We start from the raw sequence: 21,708 nt of genomic DNA on the forward strand, positions 1-21,708 counted from the left end.
TCGTCCACGACGGGGACGGCGGCGGCGACACTACAGCCCCGCCGGGTTCCAGTCTTGCTGTGTCTCGATCTCTTGCGGGGCGCATACATGGCTCTTGCTGGCTTCTGGAGCCTCTCGACGGCACGACAACAGCCATGCTGCATAGGGAGGCTTGTCACGCTCCGCCGCACTTGTCCTGAAGCAGGCAAAAGCACTGTGTGTCGATAAGTCGATAGGAGGGCAAGGATGCATGCTTTGTACCCCGGTCCCCAGCTTTCCCAAGAACGACGGGACCACCAGACCGGTGCTGGACGGGGCCCTGGTCCTTGTCTCACACCCCGACGTGCCAGTGAGCCATCCGGCTTTCCCTTGCTTGTTGCGGCACAGCCCTTGTCCAGGTCGGTAGGGCCTGGCTCTTCCTTGCTTGGATAGCCATGGACGCTTTCTACCGCAGTAGCTGGCAGCCACCCACTCAATTCAATGACAGAAACTTAGAATTTCCGCTCATCATTCAATTGCCCTGCCTTCCCCCCCTCCTCTTCCCGTCTTCTGTTCTTCAAGACACACACACACACACCACTCTTTCGACAACATCCTGCACATTGGTTTTGCGGGACAAGTCATGACCGCAGCTCTCGCCAAGCGCATCGCGTGGACGGCTCGGTAATAGCTTCAGTTGATGGACACAACTCTCTCAGCGGCCCGCTCTTCCCTTGGAACGCCCATGCAGATCACAACGACGTCTTGGTGACTGCGCGCACCTCGAACGAACCACCAGCCGGGTTCTACCTCATATCGGCGGCATGCTGTCAACTGCTCTCGTCGCAACGGTGCTTGTTGGCATCGTCTGCGCACAAAGCCCTTCCGCCGTGGCTCTCACTCCCTCGAACGACTGGTACGGCGTCGACGGCAACTGGTCAACGGTCAAATTCCAGGTCGGCACGCCTAAGCAGTCTGTTAGTGTTCTCGTGAGCACCTCGCTGTCGGAGTTTTGGGTTGTCGGCGCTGGAGGGTGCCTTGCAAGTGAGTGTATCTGACCCGTCTTGTTCTTCGTGGGGCATGCTTTGACACGCGACGCAGAGGAGCCTCTTTGCAACTCCGCCCGAGGCAATGTTTTCACCGTCACAGACTCGAAATCTTGGGATCCTTTGGGAGGATGGCAACTTGGTCTGGACTATCTCGGTTACGGCGGCAACGGCGACTACGGCCTGGACACGCTCTCGACAACAACGCTCGCGGGGGACGTGATTAGTATGGACAACATTATCACAGCCTCGATCAACAGCACCGACTATTACCTCGGATTTCTTGGTCTCGGCATCACCAAGGGCAGTTTTGGCAATGAAATCGCTGAGTCGCCTCTCACACAAGCCGTCAAGACTTACGGCTGGATCCCCAGTTACAGCTACGGCTACACCGCCGGTGCTTACTACAGTAGGTCAAGCCGTCCCCTCCCAGCCACACAACGTCCTAACCTTCGGCAGAGGGCACTTCAGGCACGCCGTGCTCCGTGACATTGGGAGGATACGACTCCAGCCGGTTTGTGCCGCACAACACCGAGTTTTCCCTGGACCCGAGTGATGGACTTCCTCATGCGCTGGTTCGGGGGATTGAGGTGACCGTGGGTGAAGGCAAGGCGGTTCCAGGAGGCTGGGGTTCCCGAACTCAGATTCTATCCAACATGACGACTTCATTCTCAGCCATGATTGATAGCTCCACTCCCTATCTCTGGCTTCCGGATGCCATTTGCGATCAGTTTGCTACTGCCTTCAACTTGACCTACAACAACACTTTCAACCTCTACACAGTCACTAACGAGCAGTATGCTGCCTTGAAATCATCATCGTACTCATTCACGTTCTCCTTTAGCAGCCATGACAACACGGACGACTTTGGACACCCCCTCACAGTCCCAGGCGTAGTCAACATTACCATCACAGCTGCGGCTTTCGCGCAGGTCCTGCGCTATCCTTTCATGGACGAGGCAATCAAGTACGGCGATCCGGCCGTGCCTTACTTCCCACTCCGTCGCGCCTCCAACTTCACCAACACACTCATCATCGGTAGATCCTTCCTTCAAGAGGCGTACCTGATCACAAAGTACGACAGCGGCGTTTTCTCTCTCCACCAAGCGGTTTTCCCCGAGGACGCCCAGACACATCTCAACATTTCTCAGATCAAGCAACCTGACAACAGCCCTTACCCCGGTCCTCCCGCGCAGGCAACCATTCACGGTCTCTCGACAGCTCAGATGGGAGGGATCGCCGCTGGAGTGGTCGCTGCTTGTATTGTCTTGTTGGTCGTGTGGTATTGCCTCCGCCGAAGGAATAGGGCAGCCTGTGCGGCGGCGCGGGCGATGGAAGAGGGCAAGGACACGGCTTCGACCATCATGATGGAACCGCCCAGGAGTCCTGTGGCAAAGATGTTCTCCAAGATGCTGGGCAAGAAGAAGGCAAAGAGAGGCTCGCCGCAAGAAGTCATGGGTAGCACTTCTCAGCCCATTGAGGTGGCGGCTGATGCTAACCATGCCGTGTACGAACTGCCAGCACCGATCGCCCCCATCGAGCTTGACGGAGATGACGGCAAGTCCTTGCACGAACCCACAGGATTTGGAACAATGGATACGCAGACCGCGGACACATACGAGGCGGCTAGGAGAAACATTGAGATTCAGCTACAGGGCCCCGTGCCTGTTTACAGCCCTCCAGAGAACCCAGCAGACTTCCCTCCCCCAGAAAAGTCGATGCCGGACCTGGAGCCAGTTGCAACCTACAGGCCGGTCGACATGCACTCCTCAGCCTCTGCGTCATCTCCGCCATCTCCCACATCCCCGACCTCGCCCATGTCTCCTACGATGGGCGACAACTATTCGTCCAATCAAGGGTCCCTACCGTCTCCCATGAGCAGCCCGCAGGGCAACTGGACGAACCGTATGTCCGATCTCCCGTCGCCATTGACGGACGGACACACATACCCGTCGCCAACCTTCACGGTCAGCAACTACGGGCACACAATAGCCCGCTCTGTCTCCATAAACCGTCCTGTCTCCCTCAACAGCGACCTATTTATCCCCAGTCGTTCCAACTCTGCCAACTCCCCCCCGAACTCTGCCGTTCCTCTTCTACCCGTCTCCCCACCAGGCGCTATTTACCAAAGAACACCCATCGATCCCTCGAACGTGATTTGCGTTGGGCCGTTGCCAGAGAACGTCTCTCTATCGGATCCTCAGCCTGTTGCCCCGCTCCCGCTGTGTCCCCAGGGCCGCACCCTCCTCTCGGTTCCCGACCTCATAACCGATCGCCGCTTCTCCACCGACACGCTGGGGAGCAACTTTACCGAGTTTGAGGAGGAGCTCATGGCGCAGCAAGAGCTGACCAGGCAGGCAAGCGTGCCCGAGACCCAGCAACGGAGCCACAGCGCGGAACCGGACCTGTCGATGGGCCGACTGGACGGCACCGAATGGATCCACGTACCCCAGCCGGCCGAGCGCCGATACAGCTGGGAAGACTAGCGACGAAGCCTCTCACGAAATCTTTGCACATTTTGCATTACGCGTTACGACTTATAATGCTCAACCGCATCTTTGCAGGCGGCATATTTTCTCTTCATTCTTACTTTCGTTTTATTTCTTTATTATACGGATCATCGCAATACGCGACGGAGTTTTAGATACCTCAGTCCAAAATAGGACCTTGGCGTTTGGGCATGTCTACAAAAGAGGGCCGCAAACCCATGAAGACTTTCCGTTTCGAAGGATGTCTCTCTGATGGGAGCCTCGAAATAGGAATGATGAATTTATAGAGGGGCATGGGTGGTGGTTACAGGCCAAAAGGGCCGACATCAGCAAGTGGCTACGAGACAGCGTGCCTTGCCGTGTACATGTACCGTCGACATTCACAGTCAAAGATTAAAGGCCCTCGGGCCTCAAGACAAATTCGTTAAAGACAAACTCAGGCTTACACTGCATGTGAATTCTATTATATGTCGTCGGCAAGGTTGATTCATGCGTCTGCGCTTATGAATGAGTCTTTGAGAAACCCCTTCTACCGCCAGAGACCTCTTCTATCCATTACCAGATTCACGTGTTTACCAAATCTCTTCCCACCAGGTCAACTTTCCGAAAGCCGCCTCCACTGCCTCTTCGTCGGGGTATGCCTCCTTATCCTCGGCCAAACAGCTCTTGACAGCTTCCTTGACGGCCCTCGACATCTTCAGACTGCCGCCGCAGACGACGAACATCGCGTTGCTGGCGACCATGGACCTGATCTCGGCCGGTTGTTTGCGAATCACGTCCTGGACGTACTCGCGCGGCGTGTCCTTGTCGCGCGAAAAGGCAGTGTGCACCGCAAACCTGCCGTTCTCCTGCCGGCTCTTGAGATCCTCCCACACATCCTTGAAGTGGAAGTCGGCGTGGCGGCTGCGGTTGCCAAAGAAGATGGCCGTGCTGCCTACATCAGTCCCATGCAAGAGGCGCTCCTCGATGAAGAGACGCAGCGGCGCCACGCCGGTGCCCGTGGCGATGGCCACCAGAGGTCTGCGGGCGTGAGCCGGGCCGTGGAGGGACGCGGAGCTGCGATTGAGCGTTATCCTCAGCGGCATGCCCGTCGGCAGCGACTCGAGGTACCGCGAGCACAGGCCCTGGCGGATCTTGCGGAGGATGGTCTTGTACTTGACCAGCGCCACCAGCAATTCCACCTCTGTCATTTGGTCCTGCTGCCTGACGCTGGCGATGCTAAAGTCGCGCCCGCGCATGATGGGGAACATGTCCAGCACGCGACCGAGGGGTATCCGCACGGAGGTGAATTCTTCGAGGACCTCGAGGATGGTGCGGCGCGGGCGGGTGGTGTAGTCGTAAAACTCATCCGTGTACTCGCGCATCGTGAACTCGAGGAGGCGTTCCCTGTGGTACTCGTCCGTGGTGAAGTAGAACATTTCTTTGAGGAAGGAGCGGCGGGGGATGCTCGTGATGTCGAGGTTGTGGGTGAGCAGATGGCGGAGGGTGGTGCTGGTGGTGGGATCGACGAAGAGCCCGCGGGGGAGGTCCGGCGGCAGGGAGAGAGGCAGGTCCGCCACGGGGCCCCAGTCCATGAGGTCGATCAGCTTCTGGACATCTTGAGGGAAGTTCTTTGGGTATATCGTCAGGCTGTCAAAGGGAGATATTACGGGTTGGGAGGGGAGGGTGAGGGTTATTTGGCGGACGTCTTGGAAGTGTGTGGAGGGGGTTACACGGGTGTTGTGCGTGAGTGTTGCAGGTTGACTTGAGGGAATGTGTAGGAGGGTGGAAGGGGGTGTATCGGCGATTTTGAGTGAGTTTGTCTCCTGAGAGAGTTCGTCAATGGCTTTCTCAGGGTCTGGCTCGTGGCCATTGGTGTTCTTCGCGTCTAAGTTCGACAGCGAGATGCTGTACCGTGGAGGCAGCAGAGCATCATCTGGGATAGGAGAAACACCCGCCGGGAGGGGGTATAGGTCGAGCAGCTTCTTGCGGAGATCGGCGGCCCATGGCATGTATCTTTCATCCGCGCTGCAGCATAGTCAGTGGAATGTGTCGTAGGGGTTTGCGATGAACCGGTAAGAAAACAGAGGGACGCCACAAGACTGGCAAGATACAACTCAAAGTCACTCACCCATCTGAGTCTTGCTCGTCGGCTTCCCCTCGAGGGTAGAACTCTTGCGCTCCCAACTGCTCCAGCCGTTTGTGAAGCTTTCTGGCCGCCCAGTTGAACCTGTTGAAACCTCCATTAGACCCTTGCCTGTGCCGAAGAAGACTGGCAAAGACATACTTGATATACATGCTATCGCCGAGCCCAAAGGTCGTAAACTTGACGTTACCCAGACAGCCAGGCGGCAGCTTTTTTCTCAGAAGACTCTTCCAGAAGACGGTCGAGTTGCGCGGCATGTCTCCCTGGCCTGTTGTTGAAATGACGAAGACAACAAGAGTGTACTGAAGCAATAAGCTCTGTAACGGGGAGTTAACAACGTCGCGCATTATTGAGTTGAAAGGCCATGGATGACGAACCAGTTGAGCCCCGTTCATCTCGTCTACTTTGGTGTTGAAATGCAAACGCTGGGCGTTCCGGCCCAGCTCCTCGGCAATGTCCTGGCTGTTGCCCGTCTCTGAGCCGTAGAGGATCAGCATGGACCGGCCGGGGATATCGGCTACATGCGCCGGCTCGAGGCCGTTGTCCGGGGCCGTCATGTTCATGTATTCGGCTGCCTTTTTATTCTTTTCGGTTACTCTCTCTTACGATTGGCCGATTTGGAAAACAAAATATCAGAGTTGACAATCATGAAAATCACTAGGCCGCAATACCAATTGAAGGCACCAGTTGTGAGTCGTGACTCTTAGTAAATGCGGCTCATTGATTCGTTAGTGCGCAGACACCAAAGATGTTTTTCTTTGCCCCTGCAGCGGCATCGGAGGTGGGAGCCATCCAGGCTGGCTAGCCACGGCAGAATGCGGTACAGAGATCACGTGCTACTGCGCATTGCAGGTGAGACGAAGCTGGATTGACGTCGAGGAGCGATGAGTGGCGGCCAGACCGGGAATCTACGAAAGTGAATGAAGACGGTCTGAAGCGGACAAGTCGATACTGAGAATACTGCGGCCCTTGTCCAAGGTGCCGCAGATGATTCGTGTGTCATGCTGATCAGCCACAGAGCATGGATAATTCCCGAGATCCGGGTCAGACGAGTTTGCGCCACAGGTCTCTCGTGGCCCTCTGGAGGAACAACAAAGCAGAGACACACAGGGCCTAAGTGCCGGGACTTGGTCGCTAATCTTCTTGGGTTTAGGGCGGTGATGGATGGGTGGATGGTCCCCCCAAAAGATACGGCAGCTCTGGGCCTCGCATGTGGTAACGGCTGGGCGGGCCACCGCGGACACGGGACGGCGGCGCCAGTGTCACTGTCACCCCCCTTGGGCCAGACGAGCGACGGGTGCCCCATTCTGAAGAAGCTCCTGTGGGGAAACCTAAGGCAAGGTAAGGTGGGAGGGACCCGATGAAAGGCCAGCTTGACGGTAAGGCGAGCGACCTTCAGCGGAAAGCTTCCCGACTCAGGCTGTCGCCTCGCTTCACCCTCCGGCCTCAGACCTAGCTGCCACTTGTCATCGCCTCACTTGAGCATCATTCAACACTGCCAGACCTTGGGCCGTGTCCAGAGCTCGCCGTATGAGGCGACAATTGAAGGACAAACCACCAAACTGAGTGGATGCGAGATTGCCTGTGGACCAAGACTTTGGCAGACCGCCTCCTATTGATTCGTATCGGCCTCATTGCTTCCAGATATTGAACATCGGACATGAGAGATGCAGGATCTCGGATTCTGGCCCTCGTCCCTATTTCTCGCGCCGATTTCCCCTGTGTGGCACCGTCCAGACCCCTGGCGCCTTAGCGTAGGATGCCGGGGACCCTCTCCAAAGCCTTCATGCGCTCCGCGAAATCCAGTGGGCCATGGGAAATTTGTTCATTCTGGTCCAATTTCGGGCGCAAAAGCACCTCTCCGCGGTCCCATAGATACGGGAGTGCGGCGTTAACCAGGGACGGAAGACGGGTCCCGAATGGGCATCCGCCGAGCCAATTCCATCTTCGGATCGGATCAGCGGTCAGTTGCGCATCAAGCTTCACTTCACATTGCCCGTACTGCTGGACGACGCGCTTTCGACCTTGTTGCGACAGTCGAGATTGTCCTGCCCGTTTTAGTCTTGCTGCAGCAAAACGGACGGCGTCAGTCCGCAAGGCTACTGCAAGGCGACCAAGTAGACGGACTTCTGCCGGCACCTGTCCTACCTTGGTGTAACTGAGGGTAACCAAGGTAGGGTTGAACAAAGAGCAAGGCAACTCAATCGGTGTACCAGTCGGTTCCGGTGGACCCTTGGATTTAAATCCCCGGCGCATGTTTCTCTTGGACCAACAGCGGACGAGAACCTGACAGTTTAGGGTGAGAGTTGAACCGAACATTGGGAAGCTTGTGCAAAGTAATCAGATGCTTGTCGCTGAAGGGGACCCTGGTGGTCCGAACTATGACTATGTCCTCAAATTGGACATATTGCGGAAGGTTGAGTAGATTACTGGCTGCTTCTTAATGATGGCACTTGGGGGCCTGGTTGGGGAAGTTTTGCCGAAAACACCTGTCAACTTGAAGGATAAGCTTGCTTCTAAGGTAGGTTTCTGACGAGGCTGCCAGAGCACCATCACACGTCGCCACCCTCCTGACTGCTCTCCAAATCATACCTTTAGTTGCAATGGCTTGGCCGAAGGACAGAGAAGGAAAAAGAATTGAATCACAGCATAGCTCTCCACAACATGCGGGCCCTGGGGCAACTGCTGCAAGTACTGCCGATGTCGTTGTTGAAGTGTCCAATCGGGAGAGTTGTGGGCACAGCAAGCGAACTTGCCCACACACTGAGCAAGCTGCATCGGCAAGTGACCTGCTTGATCGCGGCGAGACGAAGTCGGCATGAAAGCTCTTGATATCCAGGCCGTCTGGTTTGGACCAGCATCCGGAGGCTCCGTGTAGAGTGGTCGTAGGTGCCGAGATCTTTGTCGCATTTCGGCTCCCAGTGGCTCCACGAACACGCACATCAGCGGGTGGACACTGGATCAATGCTGCCTTGGCTGGGATCCCATCGCAGGCATTTTGCGGGGGAAGAGTCATTTCATTTCCCTGATAGGCCGGTGTGATGGTCACCGCCTGGGCAGATCACACAGGATTCCGGTCGCGAAGCATGTGCGTGTTTTTGTGTGTTGATCGTTGTTATGTTTTGTGCGTGTGCAGCAGGTGCTTGTGGCTGGCCAGCCAGTCATGGACGGGCATCTGGGCGATTGTGTTTGATAAGGCCATATTGCGATGATATCGACATGAGATGGGGGATGGGAAAAGAAAATGCACAGAAGCTGCAACACGGCGTTCTGTGCAGGGGTGTTGTCAGTCACCCCCGTCGGTGGAAGCCCGTGCCCTGTGGCTGCCCATCAATGTACTTGCCATGTCTAACACTATCGCGTGGATCCTTCCTCTGGATGACATTTCATCTTCACCTCCTCTTGGTACGTACCTCGCCCAGCTCAATGCCTGGCGACAGGGCCTCACCGACCGCCTTTCGTCTTTCGTCCCAAGGTGGCCGGCTGCCCCTTCTTGCTGGAGCATCGGGGAGCGTGGAGTTTATCAGCAACTGTCTGCTAGCGGCAGGAACAGCCCAGCTGTCAACCTCCATTCATCTAAAGTTGGTGTGATACTAGGTAGTGTACCTCATGTACTCCGTAGTGTTCAAGAGAGACAGACAGACAGAGAAAAAGCAACAGCACGGGAAAAAGGAAAAAAACCACTCCCACGTACGTAGAGCAATCAAGTGAGGACCGTCGTTTGGTCAGTACAGTTGTCAAAATATATGGTAATCACGACACATCAGTCCTACCATTCCGTCATTCGGTGAGGAAGCTGCCTGGCTCTCTCCCCTCTCAACCACCCTGGGCGTCTCTCCTTCCCCAAACCCCTGCCTGCCTCATGCTTCTGCAGATACACAACAGGCAAGTACCCACCGACGGCACCGCCACACCTGCCCATTCGACACTCCCGTAAAGGTAGCTAAGGAAGGTACCTGCCGCTACCTACCGCTAGACACTGACCACGGCCTCCCAGGCTGTGGGCCGCACCTGCTGTTCGGTGGGTTTGCGCCTCGCTTACCCTCGTCCCTCGTTCCCCCCTGCTCACCAGAAAAAAAATATTTGTACATATTTCAGGTCGCGGCTCGGCCTCCCTTCCTCTCTCCCCTTTCCTCCACATCACAACTTCAAGATCCTGTGTCACCGCGCAACGCAAAGTCGTCTGTCAACCTCTCTCAAGCTTTCTAGGGCACCAAGCTACCCTAAAATTCCCCCCTCCATTGTTTCAGAGTTCAACTTCACCGAACTTCCAATCCACCCAAGCAACCGAACCGTCGTTCCTGTCACCAGGTCCCAAGTTCGTCCGCACGTCATCTGTTATCACGCACCTCATCCTGCACGCAGCCTACAATCAACCTCAAGCCTCTTCTTCATCCCAGCCTAAACACCGCCAAGATGTCTGCTGCCGTCGAAAAGGTTTCCGAAGCCGTCAATGACGTTACCAACGCTCTGAGCAATGCCTCTATCACCGACAAGGCCGCCGATAAGCCTGCCGCCAACAACGATGCCGTCCTCGCCAGCGCTGCTGAGGGACGCCGTCTGTACATCGGCAACCTGGCCTACGCGACAACTGAGGGGGAGTTGAAGGAATTCTTCAAGGGTTACCTTGTGTAAGTCGCCTTTTGTTTTTCCTTCGTGGTTTCTGAGCCCAGGTGTCGTCATGCCACTCGGAGCCCACTCGAGCTTCGGGCGGTCAGTCGCGCCTGCCTACCCCGAGCACCAGCCACGACATATGACATATCCTCCGAACCACGGCGCGGCTTTCACGTCGCTGCCTGTCTGCGGACCGGGAGAGTCATCATGCTGCACCCGCCTGAAGTCTGCATGGCCCCATGGGCTGTCGCCTTGCCTTGCAGACCGCCTCTCTTCAATGTCACGATGTTGCCCCGTGGCCTCTCCTCCCTGACCCGCCCCGCAAATTTCCACCCACTTGCGTCACGCGTGCCAGCTCATACTGACCCGCCTTTTTTCACAGCGAGTCCGTCTCCATTCCCAAGAACCCTCGCACCGACCGACCTGTTGGCTACGCCTTCGTCGACCTCTCTACCCCCACCGAGGCCGAGCGCGCCATCTCTGAGCTTAGCGGCAAGGAGATCCTGGAGCGCAAGGTCTCCGTTCAGCTTGCCCGCAAGCCTGAGCCTGCTGGAGAGAAGACCGAGGGTGCCAACGGAGAGGGCGCCGGTGAGGGTAACCGCCGCAGACCATCTGGCCGTGGCCGTGGACGTGGCCGTGGCCGCGGTGGTCGTGGCGCCCGTGGTGGCCGCGTGAGTCAACCCCGAGGAACAAGATACCCCGTGATATCCTTACTAACATCTGATCAGGAGGAGGGTGCCGAGGGTGCTGCCGCCCCTGTTGATGCTGCCGCCGAAGTCCCGCCTACCTCTGAGGTTCTGCCTTTGACCGACGCCACCAACAAGAACACTACTGACGCCGCCAAGACCGAGAAGCCTGCTCAGGCTCGTGCTCCCCGTGAGCGCCGTGAGCGTGGCCCCCCGGCCGACGGCATCGCCTCCAAGACCAAGGTCATGGTCGCTAACCTTCCCTACGACCTGACCGAGGAGAAGGTCAGTCATCAATCCGTATCAAATTGCATTGCGTCTGGCTAACAACCCCATAGCTGAAGGAGCTCTTCGCCGCCTACGAGCCTTCTTCTGCCAAGATCGCTCTGCGCCCCATCCCCCGCTTCATGATCAAGAAGCTCCAGGCCCGCGGCGAGCCCCGCAAGGGCCGTGGCTTCGGCTTCGTCACCCTCGCCACCGAGGAGCTTCAGCAGAAGGCCGTCAACGAGATGAACGGCAAGGAGATCGAGGGTCGCGAGATCGCCGTCAAGGTCGCTATTGACAGCCCTGACAAGACCGACGAGGAGGCCAACGCTCCCAAGGAGGAGACCAAGGCCAACGGCACCTCGGAGGCTGCCCCCGCCACCGATGCTGCCGCTACCCCCGCCGCGGCTGCCCCTGCTGCTGCTGCGGCTCCCGCTACCACCACCGCCTAGATATAGGCCAAACGAAAAAACACCCAGCCCCGGCATAGCATCTCTGAGCCAACTTTCAGAGATGTCGCCTTTACGAGCTTCATGATGCGGTATCTGTTACGACGATTTCCCCCTTTTTGGAAGTGCCCCTGAAAAAGGTGGCCATTGCATCTACGTCTTGCTTTCTCCAGACTCGTTCTCGGTAGATAGGCCAGACCGGATGTGCAGCGCTGCCATCATCACTAAATTAATACACACGATCTCACCGACGACCTCTCTCTGCATCTGTTACCTACCTCCCGTTTTCTCCGTCACCCTTTGCTGGGTTGTACATTAGCTTTCGCGCGAGGCGGTCTGGAAGGAAGAGGAAAAGTTCGGCGCAAAACGAACAAAATCGGGTAGCTTTTTGCAGTTAATGGAAATGGTGCCAACCAAATGCAAGTGATTGTGCCATGCCGTGCCTGTTTGCGAATCCGGTGAAATAAGGTTGCAAAGCGTATCCGGAGTTCGCGTCCGTCTGAACGTCGGACAGAGTGCCGTCTCCGCATGATGGGTTCTACGGATACCTGACCTGGTGTTCCTGGGTTGGGCTACCTTGGGTGGAATCGGTGTCGGTTTCAGTGGCGCTTGTCTGTGTTTCGAGGGCTGCCATTGGTGGCGGCAAAAGGGCCCAAAAGCCAAGTGTCCCAGAGGCAGTCTGGACCTGTCGAGAATCCCCCCGATGCTCCAGCCTTCGGCAGTCCCCATGAAATAAACCCCCTGTCTTGTGGCCGTACGCGGCGAGTCTGCATACGTTAATTGTTGCCATTCATTCAAGACAAGACGCCACCAGCAGGAGAGAAGATAGCGAAAGAAACCCTCGTTTTGGGTGCCACAGTGACTTGATAGTTGAGGCTCAGCTCGCGTGTGGCCCCCCCTGGTCCAAAGAGGTCAATTGCACTACCACCCGACCTAAATTAACAGCAGGGCCAGCTGTTTACGTCCGCCCAGACTCCCGTCCCCCTGGTCTGCAGAAACCGCGACCCCTTATCGGCATTCAACACCTACGAACCCCTCCACAATTCTCGCTGCCCTAAAATCGAACATACCTCAACCCGCGCGGCCCAGCCGTCCGTCAAATTGCCTGCATTCCTCCCCCGCGCCGCTTGAAATCCTTCCACGATGGCTTCCAAGGCCATGTGGGAGGTCGACCCCGAGACGCGAGCCAAGGTGAGTCCTTTTTCGACACCGTTTGCCGTCTTGCGATTGCGCGGCTCCTCGCTGACCCTTTTGTCCTCGTAGCTGGCCGCGATCCAGAAGGAGGCTAAGAACAACGTCTGCTGCGACTGTAACGCTCCGTCTCCGCAATGGGCCTCCCCAAAGTTTGGCGTGTTTATCTGCCTGTCATGCGCCGGTGTTCACAGAGGCCTCGGTGTGCACATTTCGTTCGTGCGCAGCATTTCCATGGATGCCTTTAAGCAGGTCGAGATCGAGCGGATGCGCCTCGGTGGCAACGAAAACTGGCGCAACTTCTTCGAGCAGCACGAAGATACCAAGATGAGGGGCGTCTCATGGGACGACGCGACCATCGCCGAGCGATACAGCGGAGAGGTGGGTGAGGAGTGGAAGGACAGGCTCACGGCCAAGGTTGAGGGCAAGGAGTACGTTCCCGGAGAGAAGAAGGCCGCGCCCGCTCCGGCTGCCGCCAAGCCCGTCAGCAGGACCGGCACGCCGTTGAGCGGCACCAACAGCCGCTCGGCCAGTCCCGGCAGGAAGGTCAAGGTCGACGACAAGTACTTCTCCAAGCTCGGTGCCGAAAACGCCTCAAGACCCGACAACCTGCCGCCGAGCCAGGGCGGCAAGTACGCGGGCTTCGGCAGCTCGCCGATGCCCGAGAAGAACGAGGCTGGCATGCCGACGGTCGATGACCTCCAGAAAGACCCCATGGCCGCGCTGAGCAAGGGCTTCGGCTGGTTCACGAGCACCGTCTCCAAGACGGCCAAGACGGTCAACGATGGCTACATTCAGCCCACGGCGAAACAGGTGGGTGATTCTTCTACTTCTGGAATTCCGTGTCCTCCGGCGCCGGCCCGGACGAAGAGGTCAGGACTAATACGTCGCCCCCCAGCTGGCTGAATCCGACTTTGCGAGACAAGCGCAGGTCGCCGCCGGCAACGTCGGCCGCGCAGCGCAGCAGGGTGCCCGTAACGCCCATGATGGCTTCAACCGGTTCGTCGAAGGCGGTCCCAATAGCCAAGGCGGTCAAGGATCAAGACAGGCGCCCTTGGACGAGAGTAAGAAGGACTTTTGGGACAGCTTCTCAAACCTTGCGGACCAGAGGCAGACAAACAGCGGCAGCTCCATCGGCACATCGGCTATGGGCAAGAAGACCGGCGGAGCTGCGGCGCCCGCAACGAAGAAGGACAACGATGGCTGGGATGACTGGTGAGTGATGCTGAAGAAGTGAACAGGGAGTTGAGTAAGCGGTTATCGTGCTTTGGCAGGCCTGCATAACGTAGAATATCATTTTGCTGCAATATCAAATAGTTTGGAAACAGGAATTTCCTCATTTTGCCTTGGACAGGATTGGAGGCTCGGCGTATCATTCTGCTCATTTCGCAGCGGAGAAAGTCACCGTCACAGCGAATTGGTCAAAAGCAACGCGTATACTTGAACGCCGAATCTTCAAAAATACGATGCACCTTCGGGATTCTGTTACCGCAGGTCAAGTCGGCGTCTTTGCTCTGAATCACCGAAAAGGGTTAAGTGGAGCGGTGACCCGAGGTTAGCCGGTATCGCTGCACGGAGGTCCCATTTTCCCCAGTGACGACACGGCCACGGGCGACTCTGAATCTGAGCTCCCACCTCCAATTCCCGTCTTCAATCCCACCCCACCCCCGACGACAGCAACACCATCAACTCTCCGAGGCCATTGTACAAGCCAACAGAGAGTCCCAAAATGTCCGCCCTCAGAATCCTCGTCCCCGTCAAGCGGGTCATTGACTACGCTGTGAGTTTCGACCACCCCACGAGCCGCAATGGGCCGCAGAGATTTGGCTTGTGATCCGACGACCGAGCTGACACCCGGAATCCGAAAAAACACAGGTCAAGCCCCGAGTCAACAAGGCCCAGACGGGCGTCGAGACGGCCGGAGTCAAGCATTCGATGAACCCCTTTGACGAGCTCTCGGTCGAGGAGTCGGTGCGCATCCGCGAGAAGAAGCGCGCGCCCGGCGGCGTTGAGGACATCACCGTCATCTCCGCGGGACCCCCCAAGGCCGTCGACGTGCTGCGGACGGCCATGGCCATGGGCGCGGACCGCGCGATCCACGTCGAGACCAAGGAGGGTGACGACCTCGAGCCACTGTCGGTGGCGAAGCTGCTGCACAAGGCAGCCGAGGAGCACAAGTCGAACCTGGTCATCCTCGGCAAGCAGAGCATCGACGACGACGCGAACCAGACGGGCCAGATGCTGGCGGGTCTCTTGGGCTGGTCGCAGGCGACGCAGGCGAGCGAGGTCAAGTTCGGGGAGGGCGACACGGTCAGCGTCACGCGCGAGGTTGACGGTGGTGTCGAGACCGTCAAGGCGAAGCTGCCGCTCGTCATCACGACGGACCTGAGGTTGAACGAGCCGCGGTACGCCAGCTTGCCGAATATCATGAAAGCGAAGAAGAAGCCGCTCGAGAAGAAGAAGCTGGCGGACTACGGCATTGGCGTTGAGAAGAGGTTGAAGGTTTTGAAGGTTACTGGTGAGTTGTTGATTTTGGCCGTACGGGCACGTTTGGGTGGCTGTGCTAATAACTGTGTACAGAGCCTGCCCAGAGACAGGGCGGTGGCAAGGTCGAGGACGTCAACGGGCTTGTTGCGAAGCTCAAGGAGCTTGGTGCCTTGTGAAGGACGTGGCTTATTAGCCTGTACCAATATTGAAGAGCATTTTACAATAGACTGGTTTGATCACATGTTCCATCCATGTCTGAGCTATCTTGAGTTCCTCTTTTTGGGGAATCATGGGCGAGCATGCTCGTCCACAAGTCAAGATGGTTTGGATGTTACAAGAATGCTCGAATTGTGTAGTATTGCTTCAGGCGTCTTTACGGATGATGTTGGTGGGGAGAGTGGGAAGGCCTTCATTCTCCCATGAACCAGCCAAAACTTGTGGCAACATGCGCTGACAGGCGTTCTAGACTGGGCAGAAAGTAAACTGATGGATGTGCCCATCTAGCCTAGTAGGAGTCGTTCTCGGAAGTATCCACTGACAGAGCCGCATAGACAGGATATCGGATTACCCCCAAGCTTGTAAACTCTGTCCATAGTAATCAACTCTAATGTTGGGTTCGGCTGTCACCAATCAGCCAGAAGTGCAACAGGCCTCGGATTGGACGGTTGGTTAATGCAACGTAAGGGGCTCGCTGGTGCCGTCTTTCGAAAGCTGCTCGGGAGCGACTCGGCGGCCACACTGACGGGTGCCACACAACTGTGTGGAACTAATCATCTACGGCAGGAGCATCACAGAGCCGGCGCGCCTTCTGGAAATCCACACGACCGCCGGGCCAGGACCCACAGTGCCTCCCGCCTCACCTACTTATTCGAACTTCACCACCAGCTCTTTCAACCAGTTCAACGAAAACGGCGTGACCCAGTTGGTAAAAGCACACGTTCAAATAAATACCGCCAAAAGGATATCTGGTGATCCTGGAGGGGCGCCCAGTTCGAGTCGTCTCTCGTCATGCGAGAGGGGGGCCTGGCAGTAGTAAGTCTTCCGTTCCGTTTTGTTCCTTTAATATTACTTTCTTTTTTTATTTACTTGCGTGTTTTTGTACCTCTAACGACTTATTTCTGTTGCGTTCGACCAAGGTCGATCTCATGATTATGCATTAGCATGTGGAAAACATGATAGAGCTGCTTTCCCACCACTCCCGCATAACCCAAGCCTTAGTTGGTCGCATCCTTTACCTGACTGTAGGAAGTCCCTCCCGCAGCAGCGTCAAACTCCATCGCCTGGTCCAATCCAACGATGGAAAACAACTTGCGCGGCGTAAAGTCCGGCTGCGTCCCAACCACGCCCGTCTCCTTCAGCCTGGTCAACGAGTCTCGCATAGCCTCATACGCCGGAGCAATCGACGCGAACGGCACAATCATCATCCTGAAGCCGATGTCCTTCGCTTGCGCAGCAGTCCACGAGGGCGTCGATGCGTGCTCCACCATGTTCAACAAGACCGGCGTCGGTGCAAGCGCCTTGCAAGCCTCTCTGGCCTGCTCCTCAGTCCTCACACCCTCGAGGAAGGCGACGTCTGCACCAGCAGCGATGGCCGCCCTCAGTCTGTTCAGCGCCTCGTCGAACCCGTGCGTCTGCAGAGCATCCGTGCGGGCGATCACGACAATATCGGAACCAATCTTGTCGCGGGCAAGCTTCGCAGCCTTGATGCGCGCCGCGAACACCTCGACGTCAACGACTTCCTTGCCCGTCAGATGGCCGCACCGCTTCGTCTGCACCTGGTCCTCAATATGCAACCCGGCGACCCCGGACTGCGCGTACTGCGTCACCGTACGTGCGACCTGATTCGGGCCGCCGTAGCCGGTGTCCGCGTCCGCGACGAGGGGGACGGAGGGGTCTAGGGAGGCGAGCATCTCGGCGTGCGAGCGCATGTCATTGAGGGTGGCGAAGCCGAGGTCTGGAAGCCCAAGGCGTGAGGCAGATGTGCCAGCGCCGGTCTGCCGTTGTTTAGCTGCTGAGACTGTAGACGAGGCGAGGTAGGTGGTATCTTACCATGTAGAGGCCGTCGAAGCCGACCCCGAGTGCGATCCTTGCGCTGAAGCCATCGTAGACTCCCGGCAGGAGGATGAGGTCGTCCGTCGCCTTGAGACGGTTGCGGAGCCGTGTCGCGGCGGATACGTTGTCCGATGGCATTGTGACGTGAACTGGGTTCAGTGTGTATGGTGTTTCGCAATGTGACGAACTCTCAAAAGGCGCGGTGTTTCTCGACGTCCGTTGTCCGCGCGACATCAGACGGGACGAGGGCCGCGGTTGCCGCTCGTGATCGACCCTCCTATTATACTGATTTATAACCTCCATGACGTGTTAGTCCATCATACCCACCCAGTGGGCTTCCCCCCCTTTTTCCCTTCTCGCCTTTCGGGAATATCGGAGAGGCGCGACGGAGAATTTTCTGTCTGTTTCCACCTTTGAGCCACTTGTGAGCCTCATCAAAAGTTGGAGAATTGACGATGCGTGGAACGCCCTCGTTATTCCCGTGTCGTCTGCTCTAGCAAGTGAAGAGGGTTCCATCCCGCATGCCCGCGTCCGCGGACCGCCATCGGCCGAGTTTGTGTGGGCTTTCCGTCCGATCATGCCCCCCGGTGATCTTAACTCATTTCGACCCCAGGACTAACATCTCTTTGGTCGAAGCTCCCGTTTTTGACTTCCCTTCCCATCCAACACTTCCGCGGTCACAGCCGCAAAACGTTCAAGGTTTAGAAGAAGGGTAAGAAATGCGATTATATAGACTTTGAGCCTGCAACACGTTTGCTTCCTCCCCCTCCAATACAATTGGAACAACGCACAACAATGGAGGAGTCTGGAGCCCGGTGCGTCCGAGAGGGCCAAGCTTCGTTATCGGCTCTTTGCTTTTTCTCGGCTTGTCGTTGCTTGTTTTGGCAGACGGGCAGAAGAATTCCATGTGGTCTTGAGGATTTGGATTTGTGAGAAGGTTGGATATAATACCGGGACGAACACTACCGTTTGGCCCTGGGGAGGGTGGGCTGTGTATGCTTCTTGACTCGATGTGCGGGTGCAGAGGACTGTGTACTCCAATAAAGGACATTCATCAACTTGGCCCTTCCTTCTTCCCATCGTCCTTCGAAGCTGGGAGAGATTACATAGACGACGGTAGGGAGACGAAACGGACGGTATGGGCAGGATAAGTTTCGCAAGCAAAGATGTCTCCGTCGAGACGGTCGAGAAGGGCACATTGGTCCCGGAATCACCACGTCCCCCTACCAGCACGCCGGAAGAGATTGCCATGGAGCAGCCAGAATGGAGGGCCACCGAGAAGAGCCTCGTGCGAAAGTTGGACATGTCGTTGCTGCCGGTGGTCTGGACATTGTACATGTTCAACTTTCTCGACCGGAACAACCTGGCGTAGGTCTCGCGCTGCCGTCAGTTACGGGGTGGAAAGGAACTAACGAGAAGCTAGACAGGCGAAATTGGACGGTTTCGAGAAGCACCTGGGCCTTGTGGGGAACCAGTTCAACACTGCCGTGTCGATATTCAACGTCGGGTACGCACGCGCGAGACGTCCCGTTTGATGCTTGTTCTGTATGGGTGCTGACGCGGAGTGCAGGTATATGACTGCGCAGCTGCCGTCCAACATGCTCATAACACGGGTCCGGCCGAGCATATACATCCCCTGCTGCGTGATTCTATGGTCATGTGTATCCGCTTCAACGGCAGCGGCCACGAACTTTTCGAGTCTGGTGGTTATCCGAGTCTTCTTGGGCGTGGTTGAAGCGCCTTTCTTTCCGGGGGTTTGCCAGCCTACCTACCTACCTACCCCCTTAGACTACTGCGTACTAACAGACACCACAGGTCATCTACATCCTGTCATGCTGGTACACCCAGAAGGAGCTCGCATTTCGCACCGCAATCCTCTACTCTGGCATGCTCGTAGCAACCGCCTTCGCCGGGCTCATCGCCGCCGCCGTGTTTGCCCATCTAGACGGCGTCCGCGGACTACACGGGTGGCAGTGGCTCTTCATCATCGAGGGGGCGGGCAGCTTCGCGTCGGCCTTCACTGCGCTTGCGTTCCTGCCGGATTACATCGGGAGTAAGACGGGGGTCTGCTCGTGGCTGATGAGCGAGGAAGAGTTAAGGGTTGCAAAGATGAGGATGGACGCCGACCGGGTGTCGGTGCCGGAGGAGAAGGGGACTGTATGGCATGGGCTGAGGCTTGCAGTTACGGACGTGAAGACGTGGGGATTTGTGAGTGTTGATGACTGCCGTGAGGTGATGTCGTTGCTGATCATGTCGCGCAGGTCTGCTTGAACGTATTTTTCCTCTCTTGCCACGGGCTGACGAGCTTCTTCCCTACGATCGTTCAGGGGTTCAAGCTGGGCTCGAACACGATCGCGCTCGTCCTCACGGCGCCGCCCTACCTCCTTGCCGCCGTCATCAGCATCGGGGTCGCCATGTCCAGCGACAGGCGGGGCGAGCGCGGCCTTCACATCGTGGCCCCCTTGTGCGTCGCCATGATCGGGTACATCATCACGGCCTCGACGGTCAACAGTCCCGTGCGGTATTTTGCCAGCTTCCTCTTTGTGCCGGGGGCGTTCGCGCCGACGGGCTTGATCTTCAGCTGGGCCGCGAGCACGCTGAGCGCCACTCCCGAGAAGAGGGCCGCGGCGACGGCGATTGTGTGTCTGCTGGCGCAGCTGGGGGGGATCTGGGGGCCTTACTTCTTCAGGCCGCAGGATAGTCCGCGCTACTTGCTGGCGTTTTGTCTGATGCTCATGTTCTCATGTCTTACGGTGGGCATGGTGTTTGTGATGAGGCTCGCATTGAGTAGGGAGAATGGGAAGATAGTCGGGGAGGCGGAGGGGACAAGCAGGAGGGTGAGGCTCTATATGCTGTGATGGAGTTTTGGTTTGGGTCTGGCGTTTATGAGATGTGAGAAGCGATGGGGTGGATGACTTTGTCTACGACAAGGAGCGTGGCGTCAAGTCTTGAATTGTGACATGCGCAACGGGGATCGGGTTATCACTCTTTGAAGATTACGGTTTTTCCAGGTTGGAGGAGTTGATGGCGCTCAGATGAAAAACCCAAAACGAATCACGAGAATCAGCCGTTGAGGGTCTCCGATTGAGCCTTTCTCAAGTACTTTAGTTGTGAAAGGTCATGTCAACCACTTGCCGGTTCAATACTTGAACTTGAAAGAGTAAAAGACTGCTTCCCTAGAAGACTCAGGAGTTCATTTATCGATCAAGCAGAGCCCCAAGAGGATTAGTGGGACTCAAATGTCCGACAACAAAAGCATTCATCTCCTCATCTTGTTGGGCATGCAACGCATGCCCATGTGGGATATGGTTGGTTGAGTCAGTATTAGGTTGACGCAGGTCGTGTAGCGATGCGAGTCCTGTTGCTGTCTGCCATCTTGGCATGCGGCCAAGCGTCTCGGCTGGGCCTGCCCGACACGACAAGTGCCCACGTGATGCCATTCTATGGCAGAGAAGCGCAGCCAGGGTGAGGGTGACATTTGTGTAGAGTCTCTTGGAAGTCTGCTCAAGGCAGAAACAAAGCGAACACGGCAAAGGCAACCATTTCTCCATCATAGAGTTGGTTGCGTGCTGAAGCTTGTTAGATTGAGCGAGGAGAAAGACAGACGGGCGGTGGAGGGCGCAACCGGGGTTTCCGAGAGGTCGGCGCTGGCGGGGTCTATTTCGAGACAAGGACAGCAGCGCGACTCGAGTCGGTGAGTAGAGGTTGTGAAAGGATTCAACTTGTTCGCTTCGTTTCTGGTTGGCAAGGGAGAGCCCGATAGGCCGGAAGCGGAGGGCGTCCCCGTCCGTCCGCCCCGTTTGGGCCGGTCAGAGTTCTAGGCCACATGCAGTTACGGCAGTTAGTGGACTATGCATTGTTACAGTAGCAGACAGTTGGACGTTTTGCTTTGGAGTTGTGGATGGTGGGACTGGTCTCCGAGTACGGCCGGTCCATCAGAGACAGCCGTTTGGTTTGGCCACCGAGTCCACCGGTCTGAACGATGCGTCAATTTCAGGACTCCAAAAGACCCAAATTAGACTTCCGAATACAGCAGAGTCGATCTTAGGGTTTGGGTTATTTTCCCACACACCAAAATGCCGGCTCAATGGCTCCCTCGCGTTCGTGGCGGTGATGTAATGTCGGTCAAGTCAAACAGGGCTGATAAGAGCTGGGGGGAAGAAATACCACCCTACCTTAAGGTGCCTTACCTTATCCGTGAGGTCCCCAGGTATCAGATAGCTTAACGTGGCCAGGCAGGGAGAATTATGTAAGGCGTGATTTCTGGGCGGATTATCTTAGCACATTGCCTCACGTCAAAGCCCCGCGATAACGACGACATCGGCGTGCGCGCCCTGACTGCGGGGC

General features: G+C 56.8%; 6 protein-coding genes across 6 annotated transcripts; 4 read left to right on the plus strand and 2 right to left on the minus strand.

Annotated features, from left to right (window-relative positions):
• Window positions 1-782: 782 nt before the first annotated feature.
• On the plus strand, window positions 783-3,490 carry GCG54_00001949 (uncharacterized protein; the record flags this gene model as incomplete). The annotated part of the gene is made up of 3 exons (XM_045402050.1): window positions 783-1,002; window positions 1,060-1,413; window positions 1,464-3,490. The coding sequence occupies 3 exons, from the start codon at window positions 783-785 to the stop codon at window positions 3,488-3,490; spliced, it is 2,601 nt and encodes an 866-aa protein (XP_045270779.1).
• A 575-nt stretch (window positions 3,491-4,065) lies between these two features.
• On the minus strand, window positions 4,066-6,175 carry GCG54_00001950 (NADPH-dependent diflavin oxidoreductase 1; the record flags this gene model as incomplete). Its single annotated transcript, XM_045402051.1, has 2 exons — window positions 4,066-5,500; window positions 5,604-6,175. 2 exons carry the CDS (start codon window positions 6,173-6,175, stop codon window positions 4,066-4,068), a joined length of 2,007 nt encoding a protein of 668 aa, XP_045270780.1.
• A 3,844-nt stretch (window positions 6,176-10,019) lies between these two features.
• On the plus strand, window positions 10,020-11,634 carry GCG54_00001951 (Single-stranded TG1-3 DNA-binding protein; the record flags this gene model as incomplete). The annotated part of the gene is made up of 4 exons (XM_045402052.1): window positions 10,020-10,249; window positions 10,615-10,903; window positions 10,961-11,203; window positions 11,257-11,634. Coding segments are annotated over 4 exons (1,140 nt in total), but the record flags the coding sequence as incomplete, so codon positions are not given.
• Window positions 11,635-12,774: 1,140 nt separating this feature from the next.
• Window positions 12,775-15,485, plus strand: GCG54_00001952 (Electron transfer flavoprotein subunit beta; the record flags this gene model as incomplete). The annotated part of the gene is made up of 6 exons (XM_045402053.1): window positions 12,775-12,822; window positions 12,895-13,635; window positions 13,721-14,037; window positions 14,521-14,602; window positions 14,698-15,340; window positions 15,403-15,485. 6 exons carry the CDS (start codon window positions 12,775-12,777, stop codon window positions 15,483-15,485), a joined length of 1,914 nt encoding a protein of 637 aa, XP_045270782.1.
• A 1,038-nt stretch (window positions 15,486-16,523) lies between these two features.
• On the minus strand, window positions 16,524-17,499 carry GCG54_00001953 (2 3-dimethylmalate lyase; the record flags this gene model as incomplete). The annotated part of the gene is made up of 2 exons (XM_045402054.1): window positions 16,524-17,303; window positions 17,359-17,499. 2 exons carry the CDS (start codon window positions 17,497-17,499, stop codon window positions 16,524-16,526), a joined length of 921 nt encoding a protein of 306 aa, XP_045270783.1.
• A 1,000-nt stretch (window positions 17,500-18,499) lies between these two features.
• On the plus strand, window positions 18,500-20,219 carry GCG54_00001954 (putative metabolite transport protein NicT; the record flags this gene model as incomplete). The annotated part of the gene is made up of 5 exons (XM_045402055.1): window positions 18,500-18,729; window positions 18,785-18,868; window positions 18,932-19,115; window positions 19,168-19,569; window positions 19,623-20,219. The coding sequence occupies 5 exons, from the start codon at window positions 18,500-18,502 to the stop codon at window positions 20,217-20,219; spliced, it is 1,497 nt and encodes a 498-aa protein (XP_045270784.1).
• Window positions 20,220-21,708: the final 1,489 nt, after the last annotated feature.

The sequence above is a fragment of the Colletotrichum gloeosporioides genome (assembly GCF_011800055.1).
Source record: "Colletotrichum gloeosporioides strain Lc1 chromosome Unknown consensus_7, whole genome shotgun sequence".
NCBI lineage: Eukaryota > Fungi > Ascomycota > Sordariomycetes > Glomerellales > Glomerellaceae > Colletotrichum > Colletotrichum gloeosporioides.